This window comes from Phyllostomus hastatus, unplaced genomic scaffold, assembly GCF_019186645.2.
Source record: "Phyllostomus hastatus isolate PE091 unplaced genomic scaffold, TTU_PhHast_1.1 phas_contig_948, whole genome shotgun sequence".
Lineage (NCBI taxonomy): Eukaryota > Metazoa > Chordata > Mammalia > Chiroptera > Phyllostomidae > Phyllostomus > Phyllostomus hastatus.
This window is the reverse complement of record NW_025333993.1, coordinates 1,654,435-1,670,506: the sequence shown is the minus strand read 5'-3', so window position 1 is coordinate 1,670,506 and position 16,072 is coordinate 1,654,435. Positions and strand designations below refer to the sequence as shown.

The following is a 16,072-nucleotide window of genomic DNA, read 5'->3' as shown; positions in this document are numbered from 1 at the left end:
AGACACGAAGTCAGTCCAGTCCTCACAGAGCCATCGGGAATGGCCGGTGGGCCCTGGGGCCTTTCCTGGGTTAGTTTCTAAGTTATTCAGGGGACTCTTTTTTAAAATATATTTTATTGATTATGCTATTACAGTTGTCCCATTACCCCCTTCATTCCCCTCCACCCTGTACACCCTCTCCCATCCACATCTTCCCCCCCTTTAGTTCATGCCCATGTGTCATAAGTTCTTTAACTTCTACATTTCCCATCCTATTCTTGCCCTCCCCCTGTCTATTTTCTACCTACCATCTATGCTACTTATTCTCTGTACCTTTTACCCCCTCTCTCTTCCTCCCACTGCCCTGTTGCTAACCCTCCATGTGATCTCCATTTCTGTGATTCTGTTCCTGTTCTAGTTGTTTGCTTAGTTTGTTTTTGTTTTTGTTTTAGGTGTGGTTGTTAATAATCATGAGTTTGCTGTCATTTTACTGTACATGCCTTTTATCTTCTTTTTCTTAGATAAGTCCCTTGAACATTTCATATAATAAGGGCTTGATGATGATGAACTCCTTCAACTTGACCTTATCTGAAAAGCACTTTATCTGCCCTTCCATTCTAAATGAAAGCTTTGCTGGATAGAGCAATCTTGGATGTAGATCCTTGCCTTTCATGACTTGGAAATCTTCTTTCCAGCCCCTTCTTGCCTGCAAGGTCCCTTTTGAGAAATCAGCTGACAGTCTGATGGGAACTCCTTTGTAGGTTACTGTCTCCTTATCTCTTGCTGCTTCTAGGGTTCTCTCCTTCATTTTTACCTTGGCTAATGTAATCATGATGTGCCTTGGTGTGTTCCTCCTTGGGTCCAACTTCTTTGGGACTTTCTGAACTTTCTGGACTTCCTGGAAGTCTATTTCCTTTGCCAGATTGGGGAAGTTCTCCTTTATTATTTGTTTAAGTAAGTTTTCCACTTGTTGCTCTTCCTCTTCCCCTTCTGGCACCCTTAGGATTCAGATGTTGGAACGTTTAAAGATGTCCTGGAAGTTCCTAAACCTCTCCTCATTTTTTTTTGAATTCTTATTTCTTCATTCTTTTCTGGTTGTATGCTTTTTTCTTCCTTCTGGTCCACTCCATTGATGTGAGGTCCAGCTTTCATTCCATCACTATTGGTTCCCTGTGCATTTTTCTTCATTTCACTTACTGTAGCCTTCACTTTTTCATCTAATTTGCAACCAAAATCAACCAATTCTGTGAGCATCCTAATCACCAGTGTTTTGAACTGTGCATCTGATAGGCTGGCTGTCTCTCGGTCACTTGAAAGTATTGGTTCTGGCACTTTCATTTGTTCTTCTGTTTGAACCATCTTTTTTGCCGGGAGGGGGGGGGTCTGGGCACGCCTGTTACATAGGGGCGGAGCCTTAGGTGTTCACCAGTGCACGTCAATGCAGTCTCTGGGTTGTGACGCTGTTTGTGGGGGCAGGGTCCAAGAGGGAACAATGGCGCTTGCTCTGCTCTTTGTTGGACCTCAGTTTCTTATGCCACTTCCCCTAAGCAAACTGGGCCTTTCTGGTGCTAATTCCCGTGTGGGTGGGCTTGTGCACGTTCTAGGACGCTGTGGGTCTCTCCAGTGATCTTTTCTGTGAGGCTGGGAGTCTCTTCCTGGGCCTCAACCCCCACACATGTTTTCAATCAGTGCCCTGAGGCTCTATTTCCCAGCACTGGGACCATGGGTTGTGCTCGGTGCCTCGCTTCACAACCTTCACAACCGCCCCCTCGCTGGGTCTGCCAGTTGCCACCCCTCGGCTGGGGTCTGTCAGCTGCCGCCTGTGCGCCCAGGGTCGACCCGCTGCGGTGTTGCACATCCGGGATGCCTTACGCGACCCCTCTCCGCCCAGCTGCCCGACTCTGCCCCTCCTACCGGTTGGGATGAACGTGTCTATTTTAACTCCTTGGTTGTCCGACTTCCATACACTTCAATTTTCTGTCAGTTCTGGTTGTTATTCTGTTTCTAAATTGTTGTCCCTATCTTGGTTGTGCAGGGAGGCACCGTGTGTCTACCTATGCCTCCATCTTGGCCAGAAGTCCTATTCAGGTGACTCTTGAATGGGATCTAACCCACTGTTGTTGCAAGGCACCTGTTCTAGTCCCCTGTCCATTGCTGAGTCGAGCCCCTGAAGATGGGGCTGATGCAGAGCCATCTCGGCCGTGCCAAGGGGGCGGCCCCTTCTTGTTACTCTGGTGATTCGTGCAGCAAACCCCAGAGCTTGGGCCTGCGCTGCTGGGGCAGTGGGTGCAGGGAGCGGGTGGCCTTTTCCCTCAGATGCTGTGACTGGTGCACGTGGACACCAGCCACGGGGGTCTCTTGCGGGGCTCTCAGCCAGCACCAAATAGCTGTGTGCTGGGGACACACTCGCCCTCTCTCGGTGCAGCTCTTTTGTCTGCCCAGCAGGGACAGTGACACTGACACTCAGAGGACAGGACAAGGACGTTTATGCAAAGGGCTGAGTTTTCATCCGCTCGTGTGCACTCCAAGAATGGTGTCTGCCCTGGGAGCCAAAGGCTGGGTTAAGTTCAGGAGACACTTTGGCGGGAGGATGGGTGGGGCTGGGAGACCAGGGGTTGTGTTGGAATTGAAGAGAAAGCTGCACCCTGGGGGAGGGGGAACGGTGGGGTCTGAGGGGTGGAGGTGGGGTGTTCGGGGTGGGGAGTGGCCCGTATGGGAGCCAGAGCAACAGGCTGGGGGCGGAGGGGGAAGGCAGGGGAGGCTGCGTGTGGCCAGTCTGGGGGCCTAGGGGAGGTGTCTGAAGCTTCGGGAACCATGGGGGACCCGTGGGACTTGTACCCTGGCCTCAGGGTGAAGGGGTTATGGGGAGCAGCAACTGGTAGCAGGCAGGAAACAATGTAATAGATAGGCAGATGGGTGATAGATGATAGGTACATAGGTGGGTGGATGGATGGAGTTGGTAGGTGTGTGTGTATATATATATATATGGGATATCTTTGTAGAAAGGTAGGTAGGTTGCTAGGTAGTAGGGCAGGTAAGTTGGTAGATAAGTAGGCTGGGCAGATAGGTGGATTCATGGATAGGTAGGTGAATGGATGATTGGATGGATGGGTAGGTGGATGGATAGGTAGATAGGTGGGCAGGCAGGTAGGGTGGGGAATGACAGGGCCTGGGCAGGAGGACCAGGGGGATAAGTCACATTAAGCAACGCTGGGCGTTCAGCAGACACCCCTCACAGGCGGGGTGGACAGGCCCCACACTGGGGCTGCGTTTTCTAACCACAGACCGCCGACAAACATCGCGTACTTGGTCCTTTGGCATCTCCACCTTCACTGTCCAGGGTGTGGGAGCCGAGGCATGGCCCTGGCCACACGGGCGGGCAGGACTTGTGCCCAGGGCTCCGGCTCTGTGTCCAGGGCCTCGCCTCCCCAGGTGCCCTTGGAGGAGGTCGGAGGCCGCTCGTCCCTGGGCCCACTTGGGGAATGCTTGTTGCAGATCCAAGACATTGTCCGGAGGCGGCAGCTGCTGACCATCTTCCGGGAGGGCAAGGACGGCCAGCAGGACGTGGATGTGGCCATCCTGCAGGCCCTGCTGAAAGGTGAGGGTCAGGCAATGTGGGGACCAGGGGAGAAGCCAGAACAAGGGTGCTGGCGGGGGGCACCCCGAGTTCTAGTCAGTCAGATGCAGTGGTCGAGGGTGGCTGGCGGGCAGGGGCGCCCACTGCCCATGCTGGGATACAGGCGTCCCTGTCACCTTGTCTCTTTACCTGAAACCGGAGTGTGGTCCCCAGCACTGCACCCCTTCCTGATCAGCATAGTCCCTCACAGAGCTTCAGGGTAAAAAGGAAGGACCTTAGAACTCCCTCCTGACTCCGCATCCTCGGCCCCACGCCTACCTCCCAGCCGCCCCCGCGGTAGAGCACCAACCCGGGGGGTCCCTGTGAACCGTGGAGCCCTGCGCTGCCTCCTGGGTCTGGCCTCTGCCCTCCGGCCGCTCTTCCTGAGCCCACGCTTCCTCTTTCCTCTTCTCCGCTGCGGGGGAGGCCAGCACTTCCCTGTTCTTTGCACTGGCCGCCCCCTGGCTATGCTGGGGACGCGGCCCCCAGGCGGACCCTGACGCAGAGCGGGGCGCTTATATGATGGGATGGCAAACGTGACCTTCACTTCTGTGCTCCTGCTCCATGCCCCTCTCATTGACAGAAGGGCTGAAGATGGCCCGTAAACCCTTGCCCAACGCATGAGATGATTAAAGCTTAGACTAGAGGCTTCCGTGCAAAGGCCTTTGTCTAGGAAGATTCTTGCCGGAAGAGAGAGGAGCCGGGAAGGGCTGGTCCAGCAGAGTCTGAGCCGCTCTCTCCGGGCGGCAGTAGGTGAACGTGTGGGCGGGGGGCAGGGACGAGGAGCCGTGACTCACCGCGTGACTGTCGGGTGGAGCAGGGTCTCAGGGTGCCCCCGTCACGGACGGGCAGCAGGAGGTCTGTCTTTTCTCTGAAGTGGACAAAGGACCAACAAGAGGGTCACCAGGCAGCTCGTGTCTGGGGAAATCCAAGGCAACCGTGGCCTCCAAGGCTGTGACAAAGGGCCCGTGGGGGACCCTGAGTCTGACCATCAGTGCACAGCGCTGGGAGAGGAAGAACCCCAAGATGGACCTCAAGGCTGAGGAGGCCCTCTGTCCTCAGTCTGCTGTGACGATGTTCAGAGGCAGCAAAGCTGATGCCATGGGGGTGGGTCCTTCTGGGCAGGTGCTGTGTGGCAGGGGCGTAAGCAAGCCCCGGGGCTGTGATGTCTGGGTCTCGGTGGGGGATACACGGGTGTAGACGGCAGTAAAGGCACAGAGCCATGCAGCTGTGCCTTTAAGACGTGTGCACTGGAGAATTCCGTTGACCTCAGGGAGGGGTTTAGCAAGACGGTCCTGGCGTAGCTCTGTGTGATGTAGGACGGCGTGGGGAGTACCTCCGTGTGTGCGGGGTGGGAAGAGGAGAGATCGGGAGAGCCACGGGGGCACAGAAAGAGACAGAGCTTATTTCTGGAAGCGAACACAGTGTAAGTGGTTGTAACTAGTTGCTTCAGGGAAGGGGGTGGGCTTCTGGGGTCAGGTGTGCGTGAAAATACACGTGGCTATAGAAATGCATTTGGGTTTTTCAACAACAGCCCTTTTTAAAAATCGATTTCATTGACATACAGTTTATATGCGGTAACCCCAAATTCTGAGTTTATTGCTCCATGGGCTCTAACAGGTGTGGACCCCCACGTCCCCACCTCAGCCCAGACAGCTCCCTCCTGCCCCTTTGCCACCAAACCCCCCTCCACCACGCCCTGGGGGATCCTCTCTCTGCCACCGCAGTTCAGAGCTCCGTTCTTCATGGAGTTCCCGAACTTCACAGAGACGGAGCCAGGCGTCCATGTTCCTCCGTGTCTCACTGCTCCCGCTCAGTGCTGTGGTTTTGAGGTGCTCCCGTGTTGTCACGGGTGTCAGAACGTGGTTCCTCTGTGCTGCCGCGTGGAACTCTGTCATGCATGGTAGTCTGTCGTCCATTCCCCCGTTGATGGACAGTGCGGTGGCCTCCAGTGTGGGGCTGTTGTGGACACAGCTACTGTATTTTGCCGTGTGTATAACATGCACTATTTCTTTGCCCAAATTTTTGAGGGAAAAGTAAGGATGTGCATTGTACGTGGGTATAATGATCACATACCACGGGTATGATAACGGATGCGATAATCCTGTGTATAATGTACACAAAACCATGGGTGCACATCATACCTGGAAAAACACGGCATTTGTTTTCATTCCTCTTGGGTCCACCTCTAGGAGCAGAATGACTAATTCTTTAGGGTGCATGCATGTTTTTAAGAAACTGCCAAACCATTTTGCAGAAAGAGTGCTCTGCTGCACCTCTGTGCAGCCTCCCCGCGCTGTGGGATCGTCAGTCTCAGGCGGCAGCCCTCCTGGTGGGTGGGAGGTGGCGTCTCAGTGTGGCGGCCCCGATGACTAGTGAGTGATGTGAGCGCCTTCTCCTGGGCTCCATGGCCATTTGGATGTCATCTCGGCGGGCTGTCTTTCCGATCATTTGTCCGTATTTCCGTGGTTGTCTTTTTATTTTTGCACTGTAAGAGCTTTGATGTATTCTGGTACCAATCCTTCGTCAGATCCAGGTGCTGGGTTATCTTCCCCCTCGCTCATGGTCTGCTTTTACATTTTTGTCCAGGCGTTTGTGAAGAGCAGGAGGCCTAAACTTCAATGCGTTTTAACGTGCCAGTTTGTTGCTTTATGGCTCACGTTCTTTGCAAACATTTCCTCTGGCCCTTGTGGCAGCTCTGCGGGCTCAGCTCTCGTGCCTCAGTCTGTGACCCCCCTCAGGCAGCCTTGTGTGGGGGGCGAGGTGAGGGTCAGAGTTCTCTGGCTTCTTTTTTTTTCCCTTCCCCAAACAGCTCCCTGTGTTGTAAAATGTTAAGCCGGGGAGAGCAAACGTAAACAAGCTGGGCAAACTATTTGTCCCGACGGGGCGGGGTGGGTGGCTCTGCAATGCAGACGGGAAAGGAATGGGAATTCTGACTGTTCGTGTGGAAGTGCCCGCCTTTTGGAGACGGAGACTGTGTGTTCTTTAAACTTAGGGCTTGACCAGGCAGTGGGGCTGGGCAGGGGAGCTGGGCTGGGGGCAGAATGGTGACCAAGACCCCCTGATTCTAACATGGGAGGGAAAAGCTTTGATAAAGACGTGGCGTGGGGGGGACTTTGCAGCTCAGCCCGGAACTTAATGAAAAGCACTGGGAGGCTGAGGCCGGGGACAAGCCCCGCCCCTCTGGCTTTGATAGACAGCAGAGATGTGGACCAACAATAGTCTGGAGCTGCATGTTGAAGCCCAAGATGCTCCATTCTTACCCGCAGCCTCTCGGAGCCACGACCACTTTGGCCACGAGAACTGGGACCACCAGCTGAAGCTGGCAGTGGCGTGGAATCGCGTGGACATCGCCCGGAGCGAGATCTTCACGGACGAGCGGCAGTGGAAGGTGTGGCTCTCGGGGCTGCCCTGGGGGGGCAGTGGGGGGGTGGGGGTGGGGGTGCTGGGCCCACACAGGTTGTGCCCTAGGAGCAGGGTGGGCCCTGCAGGATGGCCTCCGTCGAAATCCAGCCCTTCCCTCGGTGGAGGGTGGGCTGGCCAAGGTTCCCCCTCGCTGAAGTGGAGACAGCAGTTGTCCCCAGGCAAGGGCGCCGAGGCCAGGATCCGGGAGGCGGTGGCGCGGTGCAGCCCCCCATGGTGCTCTCTTTCAGCCTTCAGAGCTACACCCCATGATGACGGCCGCCCTCATCTCCAACAAGCCCGAGTTCGTGAAGCTCTTCCTGGAGAATGGGCTGCGGCTGAAGGAGTTCGTCACCTGGGACACCCTGCTCTACCTGTACAAGAACCTGGACCCCTCCTGCCTGTTCCACTGCAAGCTGCAGAAGGTGCTGGCGGAGGAGCCCGAGCGCGCGGCCTACACGCCCCCGGTGCCCGCCGTGCAGATGCACCACGTGGCCCAGGTGCTGCGGGAGCTGCTGGGCGACTTCACGCAGCCACTCTACCCCCGGCCCCGCTCCAGCGACCGGCCGAGGCTCCTGCTGCCCGTGCCCCACATCAAGATCAACGTGCGTGCTGGTGACGGGGGGCCCCCCCCTCCCTGCACCCCACCTCATCCCCACTACCCCCCAGGGCAGCCCCGAGAGCCTCACCTTCCACTGCCGTATCCCTGGGGTCTTCTAAAAAAATTTTTAGTTTATATTTTTATTAGAAAAGAAATATACTTCCTGCCATTGTCTGCTCAGCCACCATAACAAAGCCCAGCAGATGCAGCTTATTCTCCACAGCTCTGGAGCCTGGAGGCCTGAGACCACAGTGCCCGTGGGGCTGGTCTCAAGAAGGCTTTCCTTCTGGGCTGGCAGGCGGGCAGGCTTTCCTCTGCTTGCACCACGCAGGGAGAGAGGGCTCTGTGCTGCTTCCTCTTCTTAGAAGGACTGTCTTCCTGTCGGGTCGGGGCCCCATGCATACAGCCTCATTTACCCCTAACCGCCTCCTTAGAGACCTGTCTCCAAACACAGTCACACTGGGGGCTGGGGCTGCAACGTGTGAATTTGGGGAGGGACATAATTCAGCATAATTCTCCTTCTGAAAACTTAGAGTGCTATAAAAGGTTATACAAGGAAGATGACCCCCACTGTGCCCTGTACCCCCAGTCCTACTCAACAGGTGTAGTTAGTTTTCATGTAGTCGGGTCAGAATATTCCAGCCGTGTCTGCGGGAGGCGCCCGGCGTGTGTGTTGCAGCCATGGGAGAGGGTGCTTCTAGTCTCTTCCCTACTGGATGGGAATCCCGCGGTGTCTGTGTTAAGCACGATGCTGGTATATGCATGAGGGAGTGTTTGTCTCCTGATTCATTAAGGTTCTACAAGTGAAATCTCAATGCTGGATTTGTTGGTTTCCCTTTGGGAAGTTGAACTGCTCTTTAGTTTTGGAGAATTATTTTAATAGATTTCCTGGTAGTAAAATGTTTTTCTTGTTGTTTTGAATCTCGACTTGATTGCAGTGTAAGATGTGTTTAATATGATGCTGGATTTTGTTGCCAGTATGTTCAGTGTTTTTGCATCAGACTGGTTAAGGCTTTGATTGTAGTTTTATTTTGGGGCTGTCTTTGTCAGGTTCTGGTACCAATTTTACATCAGTCTTGTAAAACCCACTGAGAAGCCTTCCTTCTTTCTCTGCTCTGGAACAGTTTGTGTGGCTGGGATTCACTGCTTCTTACAAGCTCAGCAGACTCCCCTGTGAGTCCATCGGGGCCCGGTGCCTTTTTGGGTAGTAGCTCTGATAACTCTCTCAGTTTCTTTCCTGATGATTTCTTTGTTTAGGTTTTCTGTATGTTCTAAGATCACGTGGGGTTTTGTTTTTTTTTTTTTTTTCCTGCCAGAAGATGACCTACTTCTTTCAGGCTTTCAAACCTGTTCATTGTCCCGGGCAAGCTGTGCCTGGCCCCTGAGAGAGACATGGTTGTACCTCAGTTTTACATTCACACTCTGCTCCTCTTGACTCCGATGGATTTCAGATGCCCAGTTGGAAGGCACTTAAAGAGGGTCCGAAATGGAAGCTCACACTTACCCGTGACTGCCATTTAAGAAGATAAACTCATTTTTTATACAGACAAGCCTTCAGGAAATTTTCAAAACCACTTAAGGAAAGTGCAGTTTTGTGTGTGAGATGGGAAATGTGTTCTCTACCTCTGAGATTTGCTTCCAGGTTGTCTGAGTCTGTGTTTCCTTACTGGTCGGCCAGGACCCCTGGGTTCTTATGTCGCCATGTAGGCTGAGTGTGTCTGCAGCCCTGGTGCCCTCCCGTTCACGTGGCGCCTCAGTGTCTGTTCAGCAGGACATTTTCTGTGGGAGAAACTGTGTAGCTTTCTGAGGAGCTCACAGCCATGCATCTGTTCACGGACTCTGTGTTAGAATTCCTCTTCGTACAAAAAGGCTTTGCTCCCATCTGATAAGACGGAGGAATCTTGAGCTGCCTGGAGTGTGATCAGATCTGCAAATGTTACTGCAGGAGTTGGTTGGTATCCCACTTTCTGGATGTTTCTCTGTGTGTCCAGAAGGATGGTGTTGGAACCCCCCTGTTCAGGAGAACCATCTAAGGTGTGGTTGCAAATGCAGGTCACAGGGCTCACCCTTCAGGGACAGAGGTGAAGGGCTGGGCTGTGCTTAGGCCCTTCCCCGCCCCAGGCCCCACGGGGAATCTGATGCCAGCAGGGACCTGGGCGGGGGCTCTGACTGTCCGCTGCTCACCAGGTGCAGGGAGTGAGTCTCCGATCCCTCTACAAACGCTCATCAGGCCACGTCACTTTCACCATGGACCCGGTCCGCGATCTTCTCATTTGGGCCATTGTCCAGAACCGCCACGAGCTGGCAGAAATCATCTGGGCTCAGGTAACCAGACACGTGGTTCTGTGACCATGGTGACAGGGCTCCAGCAGCGAGCCTGGCCAGCAAGCCCAGAACCGGCAGCAGGCGGGGTGGCGCATGGCCATGGAGGGAGGGCAGCGGACATCACGACACCTGCAGGGACTCAGGGTGCTCAGTGTTGAGAACAAAGGGCTTGGCTATAAGCAAGAAAATACTTTTTTGGAAGGTGAGCCGCACACACTCCTGCAGTTCCATGCAGGGAGGAGGCTGGCCGGGAGGAGCCATCCTCCATGGCCCACGTGGGTTCTGGGGGTCAGCACACGAGCTGTGGCGTTCCTGTCCAGTAGGGACTTCAGGGCAGGCTCCATCCCTGGCAGGGCTGGGTCTCTCTCCATTGGCCATGGTGGATCTCAATGGAGGCCCTCTGTTCCTTAGATGGGAGTGGGCCACCATGCCCCTGCCCTGAGCCTGGTTTGAGCTGATTGTATTCTTAAAAGGAAAGTAAAATTTTATATACTTTTTCTCAGTGAGCCCCTGCTTTTTGGGCCTTGCAATTTCCACATTGCTCTCGAGGAGTTGGCTTCCTCCCCAGTGTCACTGGCAGCGTGGAATTGGTGGTGGTTCCAGGAGGTTCTCCCTCTCCCAGGGTGCAGGGAGGGTCAGTGGCTGGGCCTGGCCTGTGGCCTTGGTTGCTCCGTGTGGCTCAGGGGATGCAAGGACGAACACAGACTTCTGGGCTCTGACACGGGCCGCTCGTGCTGGGCCAGTGCTGCTTTTAAGGCTCAGCTCTGCCGGGCTTTGCTCGGAGAGCCTTCCTTGAGATTTTCTTAGTCTCCCTCTGGTGCCCGGGACTTGCGGTGCCACTGAGGCAGGGAGCCCTGACCCCAGGCAGAGACTTGCATAGGTCTGGCCCTGTTTCTCCCCATTGGCTGCTCTCTGACCCGCAGCCCCACACCTGGGGTTGACCAGATGCCCTGGGAGCTCTGGACCTTGTGCTGGCAAGACTGTGCTAGCAACGCTGTGTCCCGTCTGTGTTCTGGGTGGGCAAGCAGGCCTCCTGGCAAGCAGACTGCTCCCGCTGGCCAGTGCAGGAGCCTGGGCCCCATAAGGGCTTATGCATCCACTTGGATGGCACAAGTGGTCCGTATAGTCAGGAGCCACAGCAAGTTACAGCCAGCGGCCCATGCTGTCCCGGGGCCTCTGCCTTTACCGCCCTTTGGCAGTGTGTGTGGGGTTCCCAGGGCGGACGTGCAGATCCTCACTGTGGTTCCCCGGGCTCCAGAGCCAGGACTGCATTGCCGCGGCCTTGGCCTGCAGCAAGATCCTCAAGGAGCTCTCCAAGGAGGAGGAGGACACGGACAGCTCCGAGGAGATGCTGGCGCTCGCTGACCAGTTTGAGCACAGGGCCATCGGTGAGCTCTCCGGGGCCGTGGCCTGCGGCCACGCCCAGCTCTGTGTGTCACCCTGGGGCCCTCATCCCAGGTCTCAGCCCCTCAATGTCACTCTGTGTCACCTTGCGGTCCTCGTCCCAATCTCAACCCCACTCCTGCCCAGGCCGTGCCCCCTGAGGGGGCCGCTCTCTGACACTGTCCCCATGGTGGCGGTGGTGACCCTGCTGCTGTGACACAGACCCCCCCCTCCATCAGGGGTCTTCACCGAGTGCTACCGGAAGGACGAGGAGAGAGCGCAGAAACTGCTCATCCGCGTGTCGGAGGCCTGGGGGAAGACCACCTGCCTGCAGCTGGCCCTGGAGGCCAAGGACATGAAGTTTGTCTCCCACGGGGGCATCCAGGTGACCTCCTGAGGGCCTGCTTCCAGAAACAGCTGCCTGTGGTGCTGTCGGGGAACGCAGCCCCCACTCACATGGAGGGCACCCACGTGCACGCGTCTCAGGTCCCTCGGGGACCCAGGGACGGTGCCTGGCCCACTGGTCACGTGCCGTAGACCCCGTAGACCCTCCTTCCTCCCTGTGACTCCCTGTGACAGAAGAGGAAACTGACGCTGACTGAGAGTGGGGGGTGGGTTGTGAAGGTCATTGGTCACCTCCATATGGGGTGTTCCCACTTGGGAGCCCTGGCGGCCCCCCTGGAGGCCCCAGGAGCCGGGCATCAGTGCCACAACCTGAGGCCTCAGGAGGGACAGGTGGCAAAGGGCGGAGCCCCGAGAGCAGGGAGCTCCTCCGCGAGCGCCGGAGGCCTGGCATTCGGTGGGTGCCCTCAGAACACCGGCGTCCCCTTGAGCATGGCCTCGTGCCGTCACCATGTCCCCAGAGCATCATCATGTGCCGTGCTGTGTGGGGGCCTGGGCATGCGGTGGGGGGAGTCCTGTCGCCACCCCACCCACACACGTACACCCAGTGCTCAGAGGGGCCGGCTGGTGAGAACCAGGGAGGAGGAACCTTGGAGCTGGAAGCCCAGGTACAGGCCCCGCCTCTCCCCGCTTACCTCTGGGAGAGCCGGCCTGGCCCATCTGGAGCCTCTCCTCAGCTGGCAGGTGCTGGGGCCCGCCCTGTGCCACCCACAGCATCGCATGGTTGGGGACCCAGAGAGTGCTGCGCCTGAGCCTGTGGAGTCACTCACCCTGAGGGGTGGGGCGCAGGGAGTCTGAGGTCAGAGTCGGGGGGGAGGGGCCCCCATCCTGAAACTGGCCCCCTCTGTCCTCAGGCCTTTCTGACCAAGGTGTGGTGGGGCCAGCTCTCCGTGGACAACGGGCTCTGGCGGGTGATCCTGTGCATGCTGGCCTTCCCGCTGCTCTCCACCGGCCTCATCTCCTTCAGGTGCCGCCTGGCTGCAGGGCTGCAGGGCGGCCCAGGCTGCGGGGCTGCGGGGCTGCGGGGCTGTGGGGCTGTGGGGCTGTGGGGCTGTGGGGCTGTGGGGCTGTGGGGCTGTGGGCTGGGCCTGGGGTTCGGGACCTTCGATCCCAAGCGCCCCCACCGGGGGCAGGGTGCACGCATCCTCAGGGCTATGACGGGATCCTAGAATGGCTGGGATGCATGTGGGAATAAGGCAGAGGGAAGGGTGCCCCCCTGTGCAAAGCACCCACCCTGCCTGAGCATTTACTGTCTCCAAGCATCCACCTGCCCTGAGCACCTGGGTGGGATGAGGATGTGTTGCAGCCCTAATGGAACCAAGCTGCAGGCGCTTTGGGGGTCCAAGCTCTGCAGGGCGTCTGGCGGGGCCCCTCTGTTAATGGCTGCATGTGCAGGGCCACAGGGGGACATCCTCCCTCCCTGCTGCATGGTGTGAGCACCTGCGAGACCCCCCACCCCCAGCACATGGCCCGGTCCTGGGGTCCCTGAGGTGGCCGAGGTCCCCAGGCTGCCAGGCCCCTCACGGCCTCACTGTCACCGCAGGGACAGGCGGCCGCAGGCGCTGCGAGGCCTGGCCCGGGTCCGCGCCTTCTTTAACGCGCCCGTGGTCATCTTCCACCTGAACATCCTGTCCTACTTCTCCTTCCTCTGCCTCTTCGCCTACGTGCTCATGGTGGACTTCCAGCCCTCGCCCTCCTGGTGCGAGCACCTCATCTACCTCTGGCTCTTCTCCCTGGTCTGCGAGGAGCTGCGGCAGGTACGTCCCACCTGTCCCTGCAGTCCCGGGGGCCCCTGGTCTACTGGTCCCCTCCCACGGGCCGCGGGCTCCGTCGCTGTCTCACGTGCCCCTCGGCCCACTTTGCTCACGCTCCGTAAACACCACCCCCGTTGGGACCTGGAGCTGCAGGCCAGGCGGTGCCATCACCCCATCTGCCGGCCCCTCCTCGGCCCTCCCCTCCCCATGGCCCCCTGCAGCCGGGCTCCGTGGTCACCCTGGGGGTCTCCCCCTCCCCCTGGAGCTGCTGCAGGAAGCCAGGGTGAGCTGATTCTGACAGTGGGGAGGAGGCTTCCCCAACACACTCACTGGCATATTGGGCAGGGCTGAGGGCAGGGCAGCCTGAGGAGCTTGGTGACACCTCCTGCCCAGGAGCTGGGGGCGGGGGGGGGCGGTGAGAGTCCACCCCCTCCCCAGCTAGCCTGCTCTCCAGGAAGGGGAGAGCGTGTTACTGCGGGTAAGATGAGTGTGCCAGGGGGCCAGGCCTCGCCTGACACACCCTCTCACAGCTCCTCTACGACCCCGATGAGTGCGGGCTGGCGAAGATGGCGGTCCTGTACTTCAGCGACTTCTGGAATAAACTGGACATTGCCGCCATCCTGCTCTTCGTAGCAGGACTGACCTGCAGGTGAGCGGCCCTCCCCCCATGTGGCACCCACAGGGGCGGGCTCGGGACTGGGGTCAGAGGCGGTCACCTTTGTGGGCTCGGCTGCCTCTGAATGAGTCTGTCATCTGTCCAGTGGCCGACCCTGCCCACCCGGGGGACTGTGGGGAGAGCGGAGGATGGCTGTCCACGTGCATGGGTGGTGGGTCCGTCCCACCAGGGCCCTGGCTCTCCACTGCCCATCAAGGCCGAGCATGCCTGCCACCCTGCCATGGTCCCCTTTCTCCACGAAGCTCGAGGGACCCTGCCCAGCCTCCTGCCCCAGGATGCCTGCACAGCCTGGTTACCTGCCCGAGCCTAAGCTTCTAGAACTTTCTGGAGACTGCTCTCCCCACACCCCTATCAGAGTCTCTGCCCTTGAGCTCACACCCAGTTTTTAGTGTGTCAGGGCCCAGAAGTGGCCAGAGCTCTTTGCCTCCAGGGGCCACCCGTGGGCTTGGGCAGGGGAGCCGGTGGCTGGGGACAGGGGACACAGAGGCGGCAAGCTGAGCTGCCTGCCTCTGCCCCGAGCCAGGCTGATCCCGGCACTGCTGTACCCCGGCCGCATCGTACTCTCTCTGGATTTCATCATGTTCTGCCTCCGGCTGATGCACATATTTACCGTCAGCAAGACGCTGGGGCCCAAGATAATCATCGTGAAGCGGATGGTAAGGGGATGAGGAGCCCTGAGGCCAGGTGCAGGTGAGGAGCTCCGGGGCTTAAGCACACCCCTAGGTTCCCACGCGTCTGCTTTGCCCCTGGGCCCTCACCTCCTGGCATGTCTGTCTTGGGTCTTTTCCTGTATGTCACCTCTTCCAGGCAGCCTTCCTTGATCTCCACAGAACATTCCTGATCCCCGTGACAGCTCCAATGTTCCCCTCTGTGGGTCACAGTGACATCCAACCCCTTGTACCCATTGTGGGGTGTGCAGGGGATCAGGACATGGGGGCAGCCCCAGAGCTGAGCATCTGCAGTGTGGGTGTCAGCCACTGTCCCCCCACTGCAGAGTGCACAGGCAGGGCCCGGAGGGTGGGGTCCTCCTGTGGTCAGGACGGCACGGTGTGTGCGTGGCTGCAGCCGGTGCCGCCTTGTCTCTGCAGATGAAGGATGTCTTCTTTTTCCTCTTCCTGTTGGCTGTGTGGGTGGTGTCCTTCGGGGTGGCCAAGCAGGCCATCCTCATCCACAACGAGAGCCGGGTGGACTGGATCTTCCGGGGGGTCGTGTACCAGTCGTACCTCACCATCTTCGGGCAGATGCCGACCTACATCGACGGTAGGAGGAGGTCCCTTTTTTTTTTTTTTTTTAAGATTTATCTATTCATTTTTAGAGAGGGAAGGGAGGGAGAGAGAGAGAGAGAGAGAAACATCAATGTGCGGTTGCTGAGGGCTGTGGCCTGCAACCCAGGCATGTGCCCTGACTGGGAATTGAACCTGCGACACTTTGGTTCGCAGCCCGCACTCAATCCACTGAGCCATGCCAGCCAGGGCAGGACAAGGTCCTGACAACCGTGGGAAGGGAGGTCCCACTCCGGCAGGGGCACCGTGAGCCCAGGGGACAAGGGGATGAGGAGTGGGGGGCATGTCCCCACCTGCTCAGCACCGCCCCGGTACGGGAACTCCTGGAGTCTCCCCCGGGAAAGGAGGAGGCAGGGGCTCACACTGTCCACTTGAGGGGGGAAGGCGTCAGCTGGGGTGGGGACAGGTGCTGAGCTGAGGTCCTCACACAGCTTCGGCTGAGATGCAGGTGGGCCGAGGGTGTGGCCTGGGGCCCTGGGGCATCAGCGACCCACCCTCCCCAACTGGAGTGCCACCCTGTAGCTTCTCTTCCACCCCTGTCAGAAATAACTTCCTCCTTTCCTAGATGGAGAGAACACTTTTTTGGCACACTGAGTTTTTTCTTTCTGTACTAATTTTAGAATCTAACATTTAGAATCTAACTTTAGAGCA

At 57.8% G+C, this 16,072-nt stretch overlaps 1 protein-coding gene across 9 annotated transcripts in view; it reads left to right on the top strand.

Annotated features, from left to right (window-relative positions):
• TRPM2 (transient receptor potential cation channel subfamily M member 2) overlaps positions 1-16,072 on the top strand; it is a 51,745-nt gene that overhangs the window by 18,335 nt on the left and 17,338 nt on the right. For 8 of the 9 annotated variants that reach the window (XM_045852518.1, XM_045852517.1, XM_045852523.1 and 5 more), the window contains exons 10-20: positions 3,475-3,577; positions 6,865-6,986; positions 7,249-7,602; positions 9,786-9,923; positions 11,182-11,311; positions 11,546-11,691; positions 12,563-12,675; positions 13,252-13,465; positions 13,993-14,111; positions 14,662-14,794; positions 15,227-15,398. In XM_045852518.1, the coding sequence (XP_045708474.1) occupies positions 3,475-3,577; positions 6,865-6,986; positions 7,249-7,602; positions 9,786-9,923; positions 11,182-11,311; positions 11,546-11,691; positions 12,563-12,675; positions 13,252-13,465; positions 13,993-14,111; positions 14,662-14,794; positions 15,227-15,398 (1,744 nt within the window). Of the gene's footprint in view, positions 1-3,474; positions 3,578-6,864; positions 6,987-7,248; positions 7,603-9,785; positions 9,924-11,181; positions 11,312-11,545; positions 11,692-12,562; positions 12,676-13,251; positions 13,466-13,992; positions 14,112-14,661; positions 14,795-15,226; positions 15,399-16,072 lie in introns of those variants that run through there. The other variant, XM_045852524.1, reaches the window with a different exon arrangement.